Below are 19,872 nucleotides of genomic sequence, written 5' to 3' on the forward strand. Positions count from 1 at the left end.
TCAACCATGACAGTCCCTCAACACCCAGAGCCTTCAGCATTTCTGGGCGGATCTCATCCACCCCCGGGGCTTTGCCACTGTGAAGTTGTTTGACGACCTCAGTGACCTCCTCCCGGGAGATTGGTGTCGATCCCCCGTCATACTCCAGCTCTGCCTCTAGCATAGAGGGCGGAGTTGTCGGGTTCAGGAGTTCCTCAAAGTGCTCCTTCCAACGCCCTAACACTCCATCAGTTGAGGTCAACAACGTCCCATCCTTACTGTACACAGCTTGGATGGTTCCCTGCTTTCCCCTCCTGAGGTGTCGGACAGTTTTCCAGAACAACTTTGGTGCCGCCCGAAAGTCTTTTTCCATGTCTTCTCCGAACTTCTCCCACACCCGCTGCTTTGCCTCGGCCACGGCTGAGGCTGCTGCCCTTCGGGCCCGTCGGTACCTTGCAACTGCCTCGGGAGTCCCCCGGGATAACAAATCCCTGAAGGCCTCCTTCTTCAGTCGGACGGCTTCCCTGACCACCGGTGTCCACCAGGAGGTTCGAAGGTTACCGCCCCTTGAGGCACCTAGGACCTTGAGACCACAGCTCCCCGCCGCGGTTATACAACACGCAGCTCTGAAATATAAGCTGTAATATGAAATACACTCATTATTGAGTGCAAAGAGTAAACATGTTAAAACCTTAGAAATCGACTACACTTGAGAAATGAAAGACACTCCAGCAGACATCTCAGTGTGTGGTTTGTCTTTGTCTTGTAGTTTTAAGGAAACATATGGAAATGTTCTGTTGGTATTGCACTAAATCACAGTGTAATAGTGATTAAAAAAATCCTCATACTGAAGGCTGGCTCCTCTGCAGGTCCATTAATTCCAGTGGGAGCTCCCTCTCCTTTCTCCAGCCGCAGCAGAAACAGCTGACAGGCCGTTTTGTTAAATGAAGAACTGACTAAACTGAGAGAATTTTACTGGATTTTACAGGAATGCAGATTTTATGCAAGTAATTTTTATTAGTTGTTATACATGTTTTGTCACTGCCACTGCATGCTGAGCTCCACAGATGCTGCTTTCTACACAACCCGAGGAGCCATCAATAATAATCCACATTCAAACCATGTTAAGACACTGTTTTTGTTTAAAGCCTCTCCCTCGTATAGAAACCTGACTGGTTTAAGAAGAGTCCTTCATGGACTTAAGGTGCATTAGTTAAAGTCCTAAAGGTCAATGGTAATAATGTGGTTTGATACACACATCAGGTCCCAGAATACTGAGGACAGTATTACAAGCTAATGTTGTTTAAAGGGGACCTATCATGCAAAATGCATCCTTTGTACATCTTTTAGACATGAATATGTGTCCCCGGTGTGTCAGGGAACTCACCAAGTGTCAGAAAACACAACCGTCTCTCTTTTCATCCGTACCCAAATCTCAAAAAACGGGGCTTTAATGGATCTGATACAGACTGATCCAGATTTGAAATATCTCTTACGTCAGAAACGAGGAGCTCTGCCTATATGGGCAACTCTCCACCTATCAGGAGGAGACAGCCACGGCCATTGGCTTCCATTGGAGCAAATAGAGCGAAATGAGGCATGGCTAAAATGCATGATCTGTTTGGTATTTTGAAAAAAATCCTTCACAGACATGTTCTATATAGGTATGGCCCTGCAATATATTATTCGAATATAGCATGATAGGTCCACTTTAAATAAAGATGCCGGCCAATCATTTGTCTCTTTCCATCATTCCCTGAGCAACTATGATGTAATTGTATGCTGCTCACTGTAAACAGGCAAAATGAAGGTGGTTGGTTACCTGGCTGAGGATATGGAGGTTTGCAGCTCTTCATCTAACAGTGCTGGGGTGTCACATTCAAACTTATTTACTACTCTGCTGTCAGGAAGTGTTTGTAGATTACTTTTACATGAGTGATTGCGGTCATTGCCAAGCTCACAGACAACCACATTGGATATCCTGTTAACATGTTATGATAAAAGTCAATTGAATGCTTTTAATGTAAAGTTGCAGCATTAGGAGATACCAGTTTTGTATGTATATTATGTATTTTGTTCATAGCACAGAAACATTTCTAAAATAGTTAAGAGATGGTCAGAGAGAGTAGTTGATGTCATGTAGACGTCATGTAGACGTCCTGTACAATAGGTATCACGCAGGTTCACACTGTCAAATGTTATGCAATATAAAACCTGTACAGAATGCCAGAAGAGATTACTGTGAGGATTATTTGATCCCTGATGTAATGACGGCATTATCCATGTTTATTTTACACAGTTACCTGGCGGAGCAGTGCTGGAATGGAGGCTGTATCTACCTGATCATGCTGAGGCGAGTTAAGCGAAAGGCCCCCCCCCCCTCCCTGTAATGGCAGCATCAGTACTGTGAGCAGTGACAGTTGTGAGGACCAGAAGCAGGACAGGGAGGCCCCGGAGCCCCCTGAGGGTCCCGCCAACTGCAAACGCACACGCAAGTTTGGAGTCATATCGAGATCGTCCTTCAACAGGGGCAGCAAGGACTCAGACCTGCAGAGCTGTTACAACGGCTCCTCGGCGCCACCTGATGCAGGGCTCAGCCCTCCAGGAGAGGACTCAGGGTGCATCCCCCCCCACCACACACTCACAGAGGAAAGCCCTGACATCAGAAGTGTTCCTCAGCGGCTCCACAGAGGCACGGCCACGCTGCCGGCACGCTGTCACAGTCAGCTGTTAGAATACAAGATGGACTCCTTCAGCAGCGAGCCGTCAGGCCAGGTAAGCGCTGGGGGGACACTTTAAAATGTAATCCATTACAATAACTTGGTACATGTCAAAAACTGTAATCAGCAACCTAATGTGAGTGTCAGAATATATAAGTAATATAGCCTGATTAATTTATGTTACTTTTGTGTTACCTCAATATCAAATGCAATGCAAATCAAAAGTGTTAGAAGATAAACTAGAAAATGCATTTCCTGCAGAAAATGCGTGCAAATGCTGTAAACTGTGAACATTTATGGCTGAATTTTGCTGAAAAAGCTGAATATGTTATTAGCTGAATGGTAGCTGCTTTTAGCTACAAAAATGCAGAAAAAGCTTAATATATAAAAGAAAAGGTTTAAAAAAAGGTTTAAACAACAACATGTACTGGATAGCCTTGATGTCCTGAACTAGCTGAATAATGTAATAGTTGAATGGTTTTTGCAGCTGAAAATAGGCTGAAGGAGTTAAATATCAGATGTAAGTAGCAGTGAATGAATTTGTATTAAGATGAGAAAAGAAAGTAAAAAGGCTTGGGAAAGCAGCAGAATATTTTGACTGCAAACTTTTCGACTAAAACCATACGTCAACAATAATGTATAAAATATGTGGAACCTGTTGAAGTCTGTATGAAGTCTCCATCAGACAGAAAAGAATAGGCTGAGACAGTCTGTTAAAGTCCATTCTGAGCACCTACTCATAACACCCAATCATAACACCTGTGTGTGTGTCCAGAGATCAAAGACAACCAACTGCAGCACTGCGTCCCATAAGAATGCATTGAGTTGTATATCTGACCATTTTGCCACCCGTTCAAAAACTATGGAAAGAGAGAGATAGAGAGCAAGCGAGCGAGAGAGAGAGAGATAGTTTGTGTGTGTGTGCGAGAGAGAGAGTGTGTGTATGTGTGTGTGTGTGTGTTTGAGAGAGAGAGAGAGAGAGAGAGAGAGAGAGAGAGAGAGAGAGAGAGAGAGAGAGAGAGAGAGAGAGAGAGAGAGAGAGAGAGAGAGAGAGAGAGAGAGAGAGAGAGAGAGAGAGTGTGTGTGTGTGTGTGTGTGTGTGTGTGGCTCCAATCTGCCCAGCAACACCATGACAACCAACTGGAGCACTGAGTCCCATAAGAATGCATTGAGGATTATATCTGACAATTTTGCCACCTGTTCTAAAACTATGGGTCTTATAAAAAAATGACCAGACCGTGAGCATCAGGGAACCCCGATGAATATGTTGTTTTTTTGGGTTTTATGCCTAAAATGTGGAGATGGGAGCAGTTTTTCTAAAGTGCACTTCTCTCTGCTCTGAAGAAAGATCCTGAACAAATTAACATGGGAATCAATTGGGAATTAGCTGGACTTTTTCTCTCTTCATGCCCTCAAGAGGCATTTTGTTTAATTTGTTTTGCTTCAACGGAGACGCTCCCCATTCACTTTGAATGGGGTGACGTCAGGCTTTGCCGAACTGCATTGTGGTTACGTTGCATCGCTTTGCTTCCGTTGCTCGCTTCGAAAGTTGAGAAAAGTTCAACTTTTCAAGCGTCAACGGAAGCGTCAGCCAATCAAATCATATGCCAGTATAAGCTCTAGCCAATCAAACCGCGTGCTTGTGTGTCCGGGGCGGGAGATTCATGTGATTGGTTTCGCTCCAGACACGGTGTGGACGTACCGTTTCTTTGAAACCTTGAAATGCGGAAATCATCATCAGCAGGCCATCACATGGTTTCCGAAAATAACCGAGTGACACGAGCAGATTTCGGCCGAGACCGACGGAAAGTTTGTCTCAAAAACTCTCCACAATCAGAGATTTGAGATCCACAAGCGCATTTTTGGTTGACAAATACAAAATGGATTCACAAATACCTGATCGAAAGTTGTCAATGTTAAAGAGATATTTATTTTGTTTATTTGTTAATTAATTATAGTATTCACAGATCTTTTTTTTTATTTGCAGATCCTTTTTAAATTTGCAAATGTATTTGTGAGTTTGCAAATCTTTTAAATGCATTTGTGGATGGTGTTTTACATTTACAAATCACATATTTACACACAAATTATTTTTGTGTTCACACAAATGTTTATGAGAGAAATCTAAGCCCATAGGAGAGAGGCTCTGCTCTCCGAGTGTTCAGGAGTCATCGATGAGGAGGATTATATAAGTGACCACGGGACCACAACCTCTGCTTTTATTGATTACCCTTAATAAGGCATTGTTTTCACCTGCATAATTAACTGTTAAGTAAATGTTAATAAATGCAAAATGAAGTATGTAAATAATGAAGCAAGAAACAAAGATTATTAAAGGTTATCAACAATACCATAATACACTGAAAAAACTGAAACATTGACTCAATTTAAGTGTATTATGTCAACAGATTCTACATAAGTGTATTAGACACCTGGACCAGGACCTGCGCCGCCTTCTGTGTCAGTAGGGGACAAATCCTCCTGATTGCATAACACTTTATCACAAAAATGGAAATGCCAGAAACAGCTGGGTCCAGCAGCCAGGTGTTCAGTGGTCCACATATGTGTGTCCAGATGTCCCGATAGCATGAAAAGGATAGTGATAGTGTTTAACATGTGCGTCAGAGGATTGAGACAGACAGCTGTTGCATCCTCCCATCAGAGGGATTGGAGATGATAATGTCTGCAGCCAGCATCGGTGGAGATGGCCTCTCTTTTAAATCCTGTTACGTTTACAAGTCGTGAACATATCTGATAAAGCTGAGCTGTGGAATTGCAGACATTAAAGGGACAGTTTTGGTGTTTTGATATGGGGTTGTCTGAGGTACTTCTACACCGTCATTGTACTGTAGATGCACTAAGTAGAAACACAGGAAAAACAACACACACACACACACACACACACACACACACACACACACACACACACACACACACACACACACACACACACACACACACACACACACACACACACACACACACTGGAATATGTTAAATGGAAGATGACAGATTTGAAAGTAAAAACAGGTTCCAGGAGACGGACATGTGTATATTCCAAACAAAACAGACATACTATATGAGCGTAAAATGTAAAGGGGCCCTATTCTGCTCATTTGTAGGTTCATATCAGTATTTAGTATCTCTACTGTGACATGTCTCCATGCTTTAATGTTCAAAAAGGAAAAGTTGGAGCGCTAGCCAATAGAAGCATGAGTGTTACATTGAGATGTCACTTATAAAGGAGTCCAATGGAGGTGTTTCAGGCAAGGGGGGAGTGTGAGGGAGAGAACACAGGGATGTTATCTTTTGCAGACCGTTTACATGCACACAAACCTATAACACACTACAGGGAAGGGACAAACCTCAAAAAGCATAATGGGGCCTCTTTAATATATATGCTCTTGAGCATCAGATTCAGCCTTTTCTATTTATTCCTTCTCATCTGGTTGATTTTCTTTCCGCTTTATGATCTATATAAATTATTTGTCTCACAACCCTGATTTGACATAATGTTTGACGTATGTTTGTTTGTGCTGCTTTGTAGCCCAGAGAGGGCAGCCACATCTGGAAGATGCATATGGTGAAGGGGGAGGAGGGCCTCGGCATACAGATCACAGGGGGGCGGGGCTCCAAGCGCTCCCCTCATGGCATCATCATCGCCCGCGTGGAGAATGCGGGTGCAATTCACAGGTACAGTGAGCATTCATACTGTCACAAAAATTAAATTATACTATTTTTTATTAGGTTTAGCACTATCATATATATATGCTGATGATGTGATGTTTATTTGTTTGTAGAACTACTACACTTATTTACCCAAACAAGTCCATGATGGACACTCACTATGTCTATCTTAATGCTATGCCGGTTATGTTGTATAAAATAGTTATAAAGACTTGAAGAGTTCAACCTCAGTGGAGCATTGAATGATAGTGCAAGCTATTGTAACATATTGGACACCTGTGATGAGTGGTGTGATAAAAGTTCTGTTTGAGTTTGAGGTTGTTGTAAATATATATGCACAGTATTATGTAAGTGTGTGCGTCTAACTGTGTGTGTTTCAGGGACGGGCGTCTTCATGCTGGTGATGAGCTGCTGATGATTAACGGTCAGTCTCTGGTGGGGCTCACTCATCAGGAGGCTGTCGGCATCCTCCGCTCCACGTCTGGTCTGGTGCAGCTGGTGGTGGCTAGCAGGGTAACACACACACACGCACACACACACACACACACACACACACACACACACACACACACACACACACACACACACACACACACACACACACGCGCACACGCACACACACACACACACACACACACACACACACACACACACACACACACACACATAAATATACCTTCAGTCCCTGCCAAATGGATATCCATGCAAATGTTGGGGAACATCCCTGGAATCAATACACTGGAAAGAGTGGAGACAGAAATGGACTCACTGCAAACACTCAACATCCTAACTCTTAAATATCACACCTCCTGCACGAGGCTGCTAACTGTATAAAAACTGTATTTTGTCTCAACAGTGGGAAGACATTTTTGTCACAATTTCAAAAAACATTCTCCCTATTCCATGCAGGAAGCCATTAAACACAAATATATAATGACAGACTTGAGAAAGTTCCAGGTAGTTTAGGGTTCCTGTTGTGATAACATCATGCAGCCATAGTATTTTATACTGTACCAGTTGGACACGGGCAATACATTGTAGTATATGTGTAGCATAATGAATACACATTATTGAAAGCAACATCTTACATTTGACTGTTTCTGTCTTTGCGTCCCTGCAGGAGGAGGCAGATGTTGGTTTTGAGCGCTTCCCCTCCATCAGTCTGCCGGACCTGGTCAGCACTTGCAGTTCCCTGTCCTGCCACCCCCAGACGGCCCCCCCTCTCTCCCCCCAGACCTCCAACTGCAGCACCGACCCCTACCTGGTAGATAATATACTTTGTTTTTGTGTGTAATTGTGAGTTTGTGTGAGGAGTAAGGGAGTCACCAGCTAACATTTACATCAGAGCCACCAACCCTCTTCACGAGGCCTCACCCCACAGGACGTTTGACTTTTCTTTCTGTCTTCACGTTATGCAGATAATAGTCGGAGGCCTTAAAGTAACGCAAGTAACAAAATCATTTTGGGCTTAGTAACTGTAATGTAATTACTGCTGAACCAACAGTGACGTGTGATATTACTGCGTTACAGACAAATGTAATCTGATTAACCTAATGCCCCCCCCCCCAGCAGAGCCGCACCGCACAGTCAAATATCTGTCACTGCAGTGAGAAGCGTAGACAAAGTTTGCGCATTCTAACAATCTTGTGGGGAGCAGATTAGGGGGAACACACACACACACACATACTGGAATCACTCACTATCCATCATTTTTATAAAACACTTTATCATTAACACTCAAGGTACGAGTAATGTAAGTTATGATATTACACTCCTATAAAGTTAGTGTGTGTGTGTGTGTGTGTGTGTGAGTGAGTGAGTGAGTGAGTGAGTGAGTGAGTGAGTGAGTGAGTGAGTGAGTGAGTGAGTGAGTGAGTGAGTGAGTGAGCCAGGCCTCAGATGATTTGAGGCTATATATCATATTTATACTTTTTTTTTTTTTTTTGTAAAGCAATACATGATTGTCACTAAAAGCCTTGTCTCCACATTACAATAAAATATAAAAAATAATTGATTAATTAATTTGAATAATAATTCAAGTTAGTAGCTAATAAAGGCATAAAAAGACAGAAATGTATAATTCTTTCTTTAATAGAAATGTTTCTTCTGCCCGTAAAGTGTCCAAACCAGGCTTTTCTGGATAAGCGCATTTTTAAAACATAGTCATTGTCCATGCCGGTTTCAGTTAGATTATTTATCCCAGTTGCTCCGATCAGATCGGATCCTCCATTTTGTAGATTATTTACGACTTTTGAATCCGGCTTACTTACTTTGAACATTAAACAGTTTAATCCCTTTGTGAATTGTTTCCACTTCCGCGCCGTCCTTGTTTGTTTGTAACCTTTATTTATCCAGATTGGTCCCATTGAGATCATAGATCTCTTTTTCAAGGGAGACCTGCAGTCCTTTAATTCCTTCATACAGCGGGAATCCAAATGAATGAATCCTGAGTCCAATAACCATCAAAGTCACTCCAATAGTGCTCCTTAATTACGCTTTCATCCTCCTTTAACAAAATACTTCACATTCATCCAGTTTGTGACAGTAGTTGTAGCATTTTTGAGACTTTTAAACTTTAATTACCGCTGTTGCGTGTGTGTGTGTGTGGGGGGGGGGGGACTCCAACAGGACTCCAACAGGAGTCATTTGGGGGGGCTCTTGGGAAAAAAGGTTGGGAACCACTGCTCTAATTGATAAATCTATACTTTGATGTTGATCTCTTCAAACTTGGGTAGTTTAAATGAGTTAACATGATGCATTTGTCATGCACACTAAGGCCATTAACTAAAAGCACATGCATTCTTTTTACATTTGTATTAACATCATTATAAATAGGATAACATTTATTCCGATATACAGTATATAGACAATATATCATGATAAATAGGAGAAACCAAACCATTATCTTTAGACTGTCATCAGCCTCATACTGCCCGAGAGATCCTTTGTTTCATAACCACATTTCCATGAAACTCAGACTGTTTGGTTATGGAATAGGCTCCTCAGATAGAGCAGTCGGCTATTTGGGGTCACGCCTAATATTATGTGTGTGCACAATGGAAGTATTGTGATGTCAAACCAAACAGTTGTATTTATGTAAACAGTTTGTCAACAGACAAATATATATATTAGTATTGCTCTGTAGGTTAATTGTGGATGTACAGATATCAGACACTTTAAAGAAGAGACGAACTGATACCTGTGTGTGTTCTCTGCTTACAGACTAACATGGAGAAGGTAGAAGGACAAAGTGAGACAGAGGCCCCCAGAGGGTCCTGCTGGAGCCCCACAACCACCAAGATCTGCATTCGAGCCCAGGGTCAGTACCTCTCAGAAAAAAGATTTACACTAACACCAAAGTGCTTCTGGAATGGAAAGATTGCATCTAATTTGGTACAAATATTCATACATACAGTATACTGTATAGCATGTATGGATGTGTTTGTGTGCAATAAACCTGCAATGTGCAACACAGACACTTTTCTTGCAATACCGTGCAATAATCACCATTGTGTGAAAAACAAACACGGTTTTAAATGTCCCAACATGTTCATAATGTCTCAACACCTAATATGTAACCTCATTTTTAGCCATGGATGTGTACTTTTTTTGTCTTTATTTTATTCAAGTATTACTAATGTGTGCTTTTCTTCTCTATATCAAAGTCAACTTTAATGTCAGTCTTTCAGTTTGTGTGTACAGACAGAGAGATCAAAATGACGTTTCCAACAATCCCAAATGCAAAAATAAAATGATACAATATACAGATATGTATTAAAATATGTATATCCTACTGTATATACACACACTCAACAGACACATTTACACATATGCACACATTAAGATAAAAAAACACAACAATCGAGATATACAAAATAACAGTCACTTCAATATCAATACCTTTGGTGCAAGATTGTCCATAGAATATCATTTAATAAAAGTGCATATTCTTTATCATTGCATGCCTTCTTTTCAACCTGCTATGCCGCTTTCTGCTGTCAAACTATAAATGTCACTGCTGTGGGACTAATAAAGGGATTCTGATTCGGATTAAGTTCAATCGCATAGATAAGACTGAAATACAGTTAAAACTAGAACACGTAAAATAACAGTCCACAGGTTAAAATAAAAAAATGTATTCTAATTTTCATCTCAAGAACATACTTGTCAAATCTAGCCAGAGTCTGTATTGGTATTTTGTACCGTACCATGGCTACTTCTGTGCAGAGGACTGAAATGATTGTGTTTGCGGCTCAGGGGGGGGCTCTCGTCTGGAGTCGGTGGGGGAGGATGACGAGCTGCTGGTGGAGAACGGGGTGAGCAGCTGTGAGGTGGTGGAGAAGCCTCCACCTGGACGACGGAAACACTCCTTACCTCAACAACTAGATGGTGCTGGAGTGAGACAAGTCAGTGAACGCACCAGCTCGCTCTTCATACAGCTCATGGTGCTAATGTGTACACGAAGCTTACAATGTGCCCTTAGTTGTATTATTTATCATGACACAACAAAGAACAAAAGTTAGTTGGGTTTGGAACTTTACAAATTGTTCCAGGAACTGTATAGCTACTAAAACCAAACTCAGGAATAACATTTTTGATTTGTTTTTCCCTTACGTCCAAAGAACTGAGAATATAAGGCAGCATGACACAAAGTCATCCAGTATTTTAACAAATGAAAAAAACAGATGGTAATAATAAAATATGACAACGCACAAAAAATATCACCAGCCGGTAAAGAGCAATGCAGGAATGACTCATAAAACCCAGAAATGATTTAGCGTTTACCATTCCCGGATCCTTGTCTCGAAGTGAATGGCTTTTTGAAAATGTATGTGGTAAACCTGAATGAAGGTATGTGATTAACACAAACTGAAGAGATTTTTATGATTTGTTGGACGACATATAAGCCCGTCAGTAAAACCCCACTTGTGAATCAGGGTTTCCAATCAGGATTTTTTTTGCCGGTCAAGTCTCCGGAAATAATTAATTTTACCGGATAAATTCGAAACTTACCGGTTTCAATAATAATAATTGTGTAGCTGGGTCTCCGTTAGCAGGTAATTACCGGACTATGACCGGTAATATATGCTGATGTTTAAAACTCAGTTAATGGGGCTCATTAACTGAGTTTATATTTCTTCAGTTTATAATCGTAACAGATCGAAAAGTTCAGATTCATTTTTCAATAAATGACGCGCTTCCACAAACAACAAACAACATCATTATTATATTCAAACGAACTACTTATAGTAGATGAAGTACATTGTAGGTGCCATAACGCTACTTAGCTCAAGTTCATTATTTGTATTATTATTCGTTTACGTCACCTTTATTTGTTTGTTGAGCACTTCCGGTAATTGTCCCATGGTTGTGGTTTGGTTATATAAGTCACCTGTTTGATGTCGAGTGCACATGACAGAATGACAGCTTGTGCTGTCATTTTTTCTGTTGACCGTTTTGTCCATAGTTACTATGTTTTGATTTTTTTTATTAAATATCCTTAAAACTATAGCCTGTTGCTTCAATATGGACTTTCTTTTCGAAAACGCGTCACAGTTTATAGCCAAGTTTAGCTTCTCGGCGACTCAAATGTAACTGGGGATTGAGCCGCCACATTAAGTCAACAGAAAAAACGGTGATTCCCATCAGAGTCCGAACTGGACGGACCGGCCGGCTTCCTAAGCTTACGGATCGCTCGGACGCTTCGGATAACGGACTTAACATTTTGTACCTTTGGAACCTTCGGACCGTTTGTCCCTAATCGATATGGATTGGAGTAGCCACGATGACTCACTGATGGACACTCATTGACTGCAGCGCACAACAAGTTAAACGCGGTAGGCGCGATTATTTCCTTTCTTGTGTATTTTTGCTGGACACAGTTTGGGAAGCGTGTTCATTTGTCCATTTGGGACTTTGACTTTTGTTGTGTGTTTATTATGCCGTGAGCGGCGGAAGTTTTGTTATGTGTTGCATACATGCCAACCTTTTCAAATCCAAAAGAGGTAGGTTTGCGCGCGTCAAATGTGCACGCCCCAAATTAGGTAATCAGAAGAAATGGAACCCCAGTAATTACATGTATAAACCATGTATTTAACATACAGTATATTGCATCATTTTATAAATTTTTCAGAAAAAGTGGTAGTTTGGTAAACAGTGACATCAACGACATGTCTGGTCTGTAAAATGCCAGAAAAGTAAAAGCATGGGAGATAAATATCCCAAAGTCTCCACATTTGATTATATTTGTAATGTGTTTCTGTTCCTCTTTCAGTTGAGACAGTAGATGAAGGATGTGTCAGGATGTAGAACTCTTGTGTGAACATTGGATAAAGCCAGGTTCATATTCTTGTTTCATGTTGATGACATATTAGAGTCAAAGGTTTGCACAGAGCGATATATACAGTATTTGGGTTGCGCCATATATCAGAAAATACTGCATTAAAAAAGTCATTTCCTGCATGTTTCTTCTGATAAAGTGTGATAAAAATAATGTACAGGCTTTCAGATTGCTGTAGTTCACTAAACAGAGACATTAACGACATGTTTGGTGTTGAAAATGTCAGAAAAAGTGAAAGAATGGGAGATAAATATCCCCAAATCTCAAAATTGTATTATATTTTGTGTGTGTTTGTGGTCCTCTTTCAGTTGAGACACTGTAGGATGCTTCCGGAAAATACCAAACACTGGATGTCTTTCAGTTGCCAACATGTGTTTTCGAGACACTGATATTAACGGGGAAACCCTGCAGGACTCAAATGCCTCGTCTCTGTTCCCTTAAACTAATTTGGGAGTGATTACCCATCAGCCCCGGGGGTGCAGAGGAAAGGCAGCGTTACCCCCGGTCTGCACGTTGTTTCTCTTTCAGAAACACAGAGGACTGTTTGTATGATGCGATCACAGACACGCTGTAAACGGTGTCCGCCAAAAAGTCGAGTCAAGTGTCTATGGAGTGTCATTTGTATTTGTTATAGTTTGGGAAGATTAAAAATTGGTAGGGAAAGCCTGCTAAGTCGGTAGGCGGTAGAAACATGTCAAAAGCGGTAGACTACCTCCCAAATCGGTAGGGTTGGCAGGTATGTGTGTTGTGCTGTGAGCGGCGGTTGTGTGTACTTATTATGCCATGAGCGGCGGAAGTTTTCAAATTGTTTGTTTTGCTGTGGCGGCCGGGCCCTGCTGGTTTAAGTTTCATACCAGTGAACACTGTCGTGTTACTTGAAATGCTAAGGCACCACACATATTGCATCAAATATGAGTGACACAAACAATGGAATGGAAAAAAGGGCTGTCAAGCTTAGTAGTAAAGCTTTGGCATGCAAAATCGAACAACTACAAAAAGAATGTCAGTCGAACGTGCAGAAGATTAAAGGACGCACACAGGAAATCAAACATCTAATGAAAAATGATGAAAATGCAAAGGATGTTAAACTCAAACTGGACAAATTAATGCATCAATATGAAAATGCAAAAACAGCACATGAATCAGTTATTATAATTTATGTTGCTTTCCGAAGACGACCTGGAAATACAAAATAAGATGCACAACAATGGCTCTTGGGAACTGGGAGCAGGCCCTTTCTGCAAACAGGTCATGTGACTGTCAATGAACCAATCGCTGCAAACACAGATATTCCTCTCATTCTACCAGACAAGGCACCCGCCAATATAAAGGAGCAATTCGAACACACTGAGGCTCAGGAGGACGTTCTCTTTCCCCCGTCAAACATGAAGGCTACATCATGCACACAAGATGATATACAACCTGGTGACAGCATATCAAACATTGGTAGCAGAAAAAGCAGGCAATGCTCAAGATCAAGAGTTTCCAGCACCGCATCTGCACACATAAAAGCTGAAGTGGCAGCCATGAAAGTACTCCAAAAGCTCCTTAAGGACAAACATGTCCTGGAAGCACAGGAGCAGGAATTGAGGAGTAAAAAGGAGCTAATGGAATTAAAGGTAACATTGCTGCCAACATTGCAAAAATGAAAGTGTTAGCAGTAGTAACAATGATACCCCTTTCGTCTCATTAGTATGCATACAAAGTGACGGGTGGGCCCGCCCCCAATTGTGCTAATGAGCTAAGTCCCGCCTCCCTTTGTTCGAGATAGATGTCACACCTAGGTGTGATATCACACGTAGGTGTGAGATCCTTTGATGTGAGGAGTGAGGTGTCATCACACGTAGGTGTGAAATGCCACCCCTGCGTAGAGCCTTTTGTTGTCTAATCCTTTGATGTGAGGGTTGAGGTGTTATAACAGGTAGGTGTGATTTCACACCGGTGTGTTATAAGCCTCTGATGTTAATCTATATGCTGATTAAGGCAGTCTCTTTGAAGTTGTGCGTGAGACTGTCTGGCCCCTGTCCCCTCACAGCCCTTTGTTGTCTAATCTAATTAGCCTTTGATGTTTTTCCTTTGATGTGAGGGTTGAGGTGTTATAACAGGCAGGTGTGATTTCACACCGGTGTGTTATAAGCCTATGTACAAATAATGTGATGTCGATTTTTTAATCAAATCTTTTTTTTGTGTGTGTCTCAGTTCAGGAAAGTTTGAACCAAATACGAATTGGAATATTAGAGAGGATTAACTATTTTGGTGGAACCCCATATGATTCATTCCCTGTGGAAAGTGGGTATATATGTATTTAAAACTGTATGTGTTTGTATCTAGCTTATTTTTAAAATCAAATCTTTTTTGTTGTTGTTGCTGATGTGTAAAATATCCAAAATAACGTTTTATATACTTACTCTCTTGTTAAAAGGTGATGAAGTTTGCAGCGTAAGCCAGCCATCAGTGTACCAAAACCTCCCCTCTATGGAGTTTACATACAGCCTACCTTCTGCGACAAGTGCTGATCTAAGTTTGATCTTCAGTGATCCTCTCACACACCATCCCTCAGAGAGCCAGACAGACTCGTCCCCCTGTAACGCCCCCTTCAACAGGTCTGATGCTAACCCCCCAACACAACTAAGGAACTTGTTTCTTTTTAATGGCCTAAGCAGATTATGGCATTTTTCTCTTGCCAAGATACTTTTAGACACACTTTGAGGTATGCAAAACCTTAAAACTAGAAAATGAAGTACATTGTCTTATTAGATTTTTTCTTAAAGAATGTTTATTGTAAAATGTTTATTTATATAGCACCTTTCAACGCAAGGCAATTCAAAGTGCTTTACAAACATGAAAGACATTAAGAAAATGGCATTTAAAAACAGTCATTAAAAAGCAAAGATAATAAAAATAAGCATTAAAAGACAAAATACATGAATAAAAGTTACAGTGCAGTGTAAGATGTAAATAGTTAAATTAAAAGCAGCAGCGGCAAAAAGAAAAGTTTTCAGCCTGGATTTAAAAGTAGTAAGAGTTGCAGCAGACCTGCAGGTTTCCAGATATTTGTAGCATAATAACTGAACGCTGCTTTTCCATGTTTAGTTCTGACTGGGGACAGAAAGCAGACCAGTCCCTGAAGACCTGACAGATCTGGATGGTTCATACTGTAGCAGTAGGTTAGACATTTTATTTTGGGCCTAAACCATTCAAAGCTTTATAAACCAGCAGCAGTATTTTTAAATCAATTCTTTAAGGTAACGGAGTAAACCACCGGTTGTTATTTACTGACATTAGGCAGATTTTTTGGCTTTTTTTTCCTTCTCTTTTCTTGTGTTACTAAGATACTTTTAGATACACTTTGATGTATGCAGCACTTAACAACTGGTAGAATATGAAGTACTTTAGAAGGAATTCGGTTTCTTTATAGTGGCATAGGCAGATTTTGGCTTTTTTCTCTTGCCAAGATACTTTTAGACATACTTTGAGGCATGCAAAACCTTAAAACTAGAAAATGAAGTACATTGTCTGATTAGATTTTTTCTTGAAGACTGTTTCTCTAAAAGGCAAGTTTGTGATTTTAAAACTTTTTACTGACACGGGGCATATTTGTGTGTAGTTCTCTCACAAAGGAACTGTAAGATACATTTTAGAAAATAAAATACTTTAGTCTGAATACATTTTCTTTCAAGGCAATTTTAGATTTTAACGCTATTTCAGTGGATCAATCCAGTTTTGTTAACATCAATGCTTTTTTCTCTTTTTCTTGTGTTACTAAGATACTTTTAGACACACTTTGATGTATGCAACACTTAAAAACTGGTAGAATATGAAGTACCTTATAAGGAATTTGTTTTCTTTTTAATGGCCGTTTTTTTTTAAACACTTGTTCAGTTAAACAATGGGTTTTTTTCTGATAACCTTACATATTTTAGTTAGTTTCTGCTTAGATACTTTTAGATACACTTTGATGTACGCAACACTTAACAAAAGGGTATAATATGAAGTACTTTGTAAGGAATGGAGTTTTCTTTAATGGGTTCAAAAACTTTAGAACTGGGTAAAATATTCATTAATTTGTAATGAATTGAGTTTCTTTTTTTTTCTTTTTTTTTTTTCAACATAATGAACATTAGGACTTTTCCATATTTTTTCCATATTTTCTTCTTTTTTTTCTGACAAACTATACTTTTGACTTATTCCGTAAAATCATAACAAACTATTTCACTGTCTCCATAAACACAGACGTCTTGGCCCAAGGAGCAAAATAAGCAGCAGTAGTACTACAAGATTCGGGTGTCCAGAATGGTGGTGATGATGGTAGTCCAGGAGTTTGTTCCTGGCTCCAACTCGCGGGGGGAGACTTGGTTTTTCTCAGATCCATGGCTAGTTTTCAACGGTCGTCTTAGTGGGGGTCCTTAGTTTTAGATGATTTGCTGAGTGGAGGGAGGGACTTATTGCGTTGAATGGGGGGAGTCATCTGTAGAATTGGGAGTTTTAAAAAAAGTTCTTTAAGCTTTGTAGCTTTTTCATCTATCATTTCCAACCAGGCAGCAAGAGGTCAAATTTTAGAATAAGTAATAGTTTGTCATGATTTTACGGAATAAGTCAAAAGTATAGTTTGTCAGAAAAAATGGAAAAGTCATTGTGTATGTTTAAAAAAAAAAGAAAAAAAAAAGAAACTCAATTCATTACAAATTAATGAATATTTTACCCAGTTCTAAAGTTTTTGAACCCATTAAAGAAAACCCCATTCCTTACAAAGTACTTCATATTATACCCTTTTTTTAAGTGTTGCGTACATCAAAGTGTATCTAAAAGTATCTTGGTAGCAGAAACTAACTCAAATATGTAAGGTTATCAGAAAAAAAAAACATTGTTTAACTGAACAAGTGTTTAAAAAAAAACGGCCATTAAAAAGAAAACAAATTCCTTACAAAGTACTTCATATTCATCTATCATTTCCAACCAGGCAGCAAGAGGTCAGTTTTTAAGTGTTGCATACATCAAAGTGTGTCTAAAAGTATCTTAGTAACACAAGAAAAAGAGAAAAAAGCATTGATGTTAACAAAACTGGATTGATCCACTGAAATAGCGTTAAAATCAAAAAGTGCCTTTAAAGAAAATGTATTCAGACTAAAGTATTTTATTTTCAAAGATGTTTAAGGTTTTGCATACATAAAAAGTGTATCTTACAGTTCCTTTGTGAGAGAATTACACACAAATCTGCCCCGTGTCAGTAAAAAGTGTTAAAATCACAAACTTGCCTTTTAGAGAAACAGTCTTTAAGAAAAAATCTAATCAGACAATGTACTTCATTTTCTAGTTTTAAGGTTTTGCATACCTCAAAGTGTGTCTAAAAGTATCTTGGCAAGAGAAAAAAGCCAAAATCTGCCTTGGACATTAAAAAGAAACCGATTCCTTCTAAAGTACTTCATATTCTACCAGTTGTTAAGTGCTGCATACATCAAAGTGTATCTAAAAGTATCTTAGTAACACAAGAAAAGAGAGAAAAAAAAAAGCCAAAAAATCTGCCTAATGTCAGTAAATAACAACCGGTGGTTTACTCCGTTACCTTAAAGAATTGATTTAAAAATACTGCTGCTGGTTTATAAAGCTTTGAATGGTTTAGGCCCAAAATAAATGTCTATCCTACTGCTCCAGTATGAACCATCCAGATCTGTCAGGTCTTCAGGGACTGGTCTGCTATCTGTCCCCAGTCAGAACTAAACATGGAAAAGCAGCGTTCAGTTATTATGCTACAAATATCTGGAAACCTGCAGGTCCGCTGCAACTCTTACTACTTTTAAATCCAGGCTGAAGACTTTTTTTTTTGCCGCTGCTATTAATTGAACTATTTATATCTTACACTGCACTGTAACTTTTTTTCATGTATTTTGTCTTTTAATGCTTATTTTATTATCTTTGCTTTTTAATGACTGTTTTTAAATGCCATTTTCTTAATGTCTTTCATGTTTGTAAAGCACTTTGAACTGCCTTGCGTTGAAAGGTGCTATATAAATAAACATTTTACAATAAACATTCTTTAAGAAAAAATCTAATAAGACAATGTACTTCCTTTTCTAGTTTTAAGGTTTTGCATACCTCAAAGTGTGTCTAAAAGTATCTTGGCAAGAGAAAAATGCCATAATCTGCTTAGGCCATTAAAATAAAACAAGTTCCTTAGTTGTGTTGGGGGGTTAGCATCAGACCTGTTGAAGGGGGCGTTACAGGGGGACGAGTCTGTCTGGCTCTCTGAGGGATGGTGTGTGAGAGGATCACTGAAGATCAAACTTAGATCAGCACTTGTCGCAGAAGGTAGGCTGTATGTAAACTCCATAGAGGGGAGGTTTTGGTACACTGATGGCTGGCTTACGCTGCAAACTTCATCACCTTTTAACAAGAGAGTAAGTATATAAAACGTTATTTTGGATATTTTACACATCAGCAACAACAACAAAAAAGATTTGATTTTAAAAATAAGCTAGATACAAACACATACAGTTTTAAATACATATATACCCACTTTCCACAGGGAATGAATCATATGGGGTTCCACCAAAAGAGTTAATCCTCTCTAATATTCCAATTCTTATTTGGTTCAAATTTTCCTGAACTGAGACACACACAAAAAAAAAGATTTGATTAAAAAATCTACACCACATTATTTGTACATACAGATGTAGCACTGAATTTCAGACTCCAGCTTACAGCTTCCTGCCTACGACCTGCCAAAGACCAGTATAGAGGAATGTTAAGCCCTCCCACTATTTTCCAAGAGGGCGTTGCCAGATTTTCAATTTCAGGTTTTAACCAGGAGATGGCGCTTCATTCACAAATACAGAAAGACAAGTTTCATGGACTTTCAGTTGTGTTTTGAAGAGCATTCGAACACATCAATATTTTAGATCAACTAAAGTATATCTAATCTTGTAATTCAATAATATATAGTCTTTATATATTAAATAATCATAATTATAATGTAAATGTTTACATTACACTTCTTTATTTGTTATGCTCATACTTTTACCTTTACAATCGTTTGCTTTAATATGCAGTATATTTTTTGTATATTTTTGTGTTTGCTTCCTCCTGCTCCCTTTCGGACACATACTGTATGATTTATTATTATTATTAATATGAAGATATTATTAAGAT

General features: G+C 39.5%; 1 protein-coding gene across 1 annotated transcript in view; it reads left to right on the forward strand.

Moving 5' to 3' along the window:
• The window catches only part of pdzd2 (PDZ domain containing 2), a 198,192-nt gene that overhangs the window by 79,106 nt on the left and 99,214 nt on the right, over positions 1–19,872 (forward strand). Inside the window, 7 exon segments of the mRNA XM_079688942.1 lie at positions 2,279–2,351; positions 2,353–2,754; positions 6,247–6,392; positions 6,767–6,899; positions 7,507–7,650; positions 9,609–9,705; positions 10,644–10,792. Coding sequence (XP_079545068.1) covers positions 2,279–2,351; positions 2,353–2,754; positions 6,247–6,392; positions 6,767–6,899; positions 7,507–7,650; positions 9,609–9,705; positions 10,644–10,792 — 1,144 coding nt within the window.

The sequence above is a fragment of the Notothenia rossii genome, assembly GCF_949606895.1.
Source record: "Notothenia rossii genome assembly, chromosome: 6".
Taxonomy (NCBI): domain Eukaryota; kingdom Metazoa; phylum Chordata; class Actinopteri; order Perciformes; family Nototheniidae; genus Notothenia; species Notothenia rossii.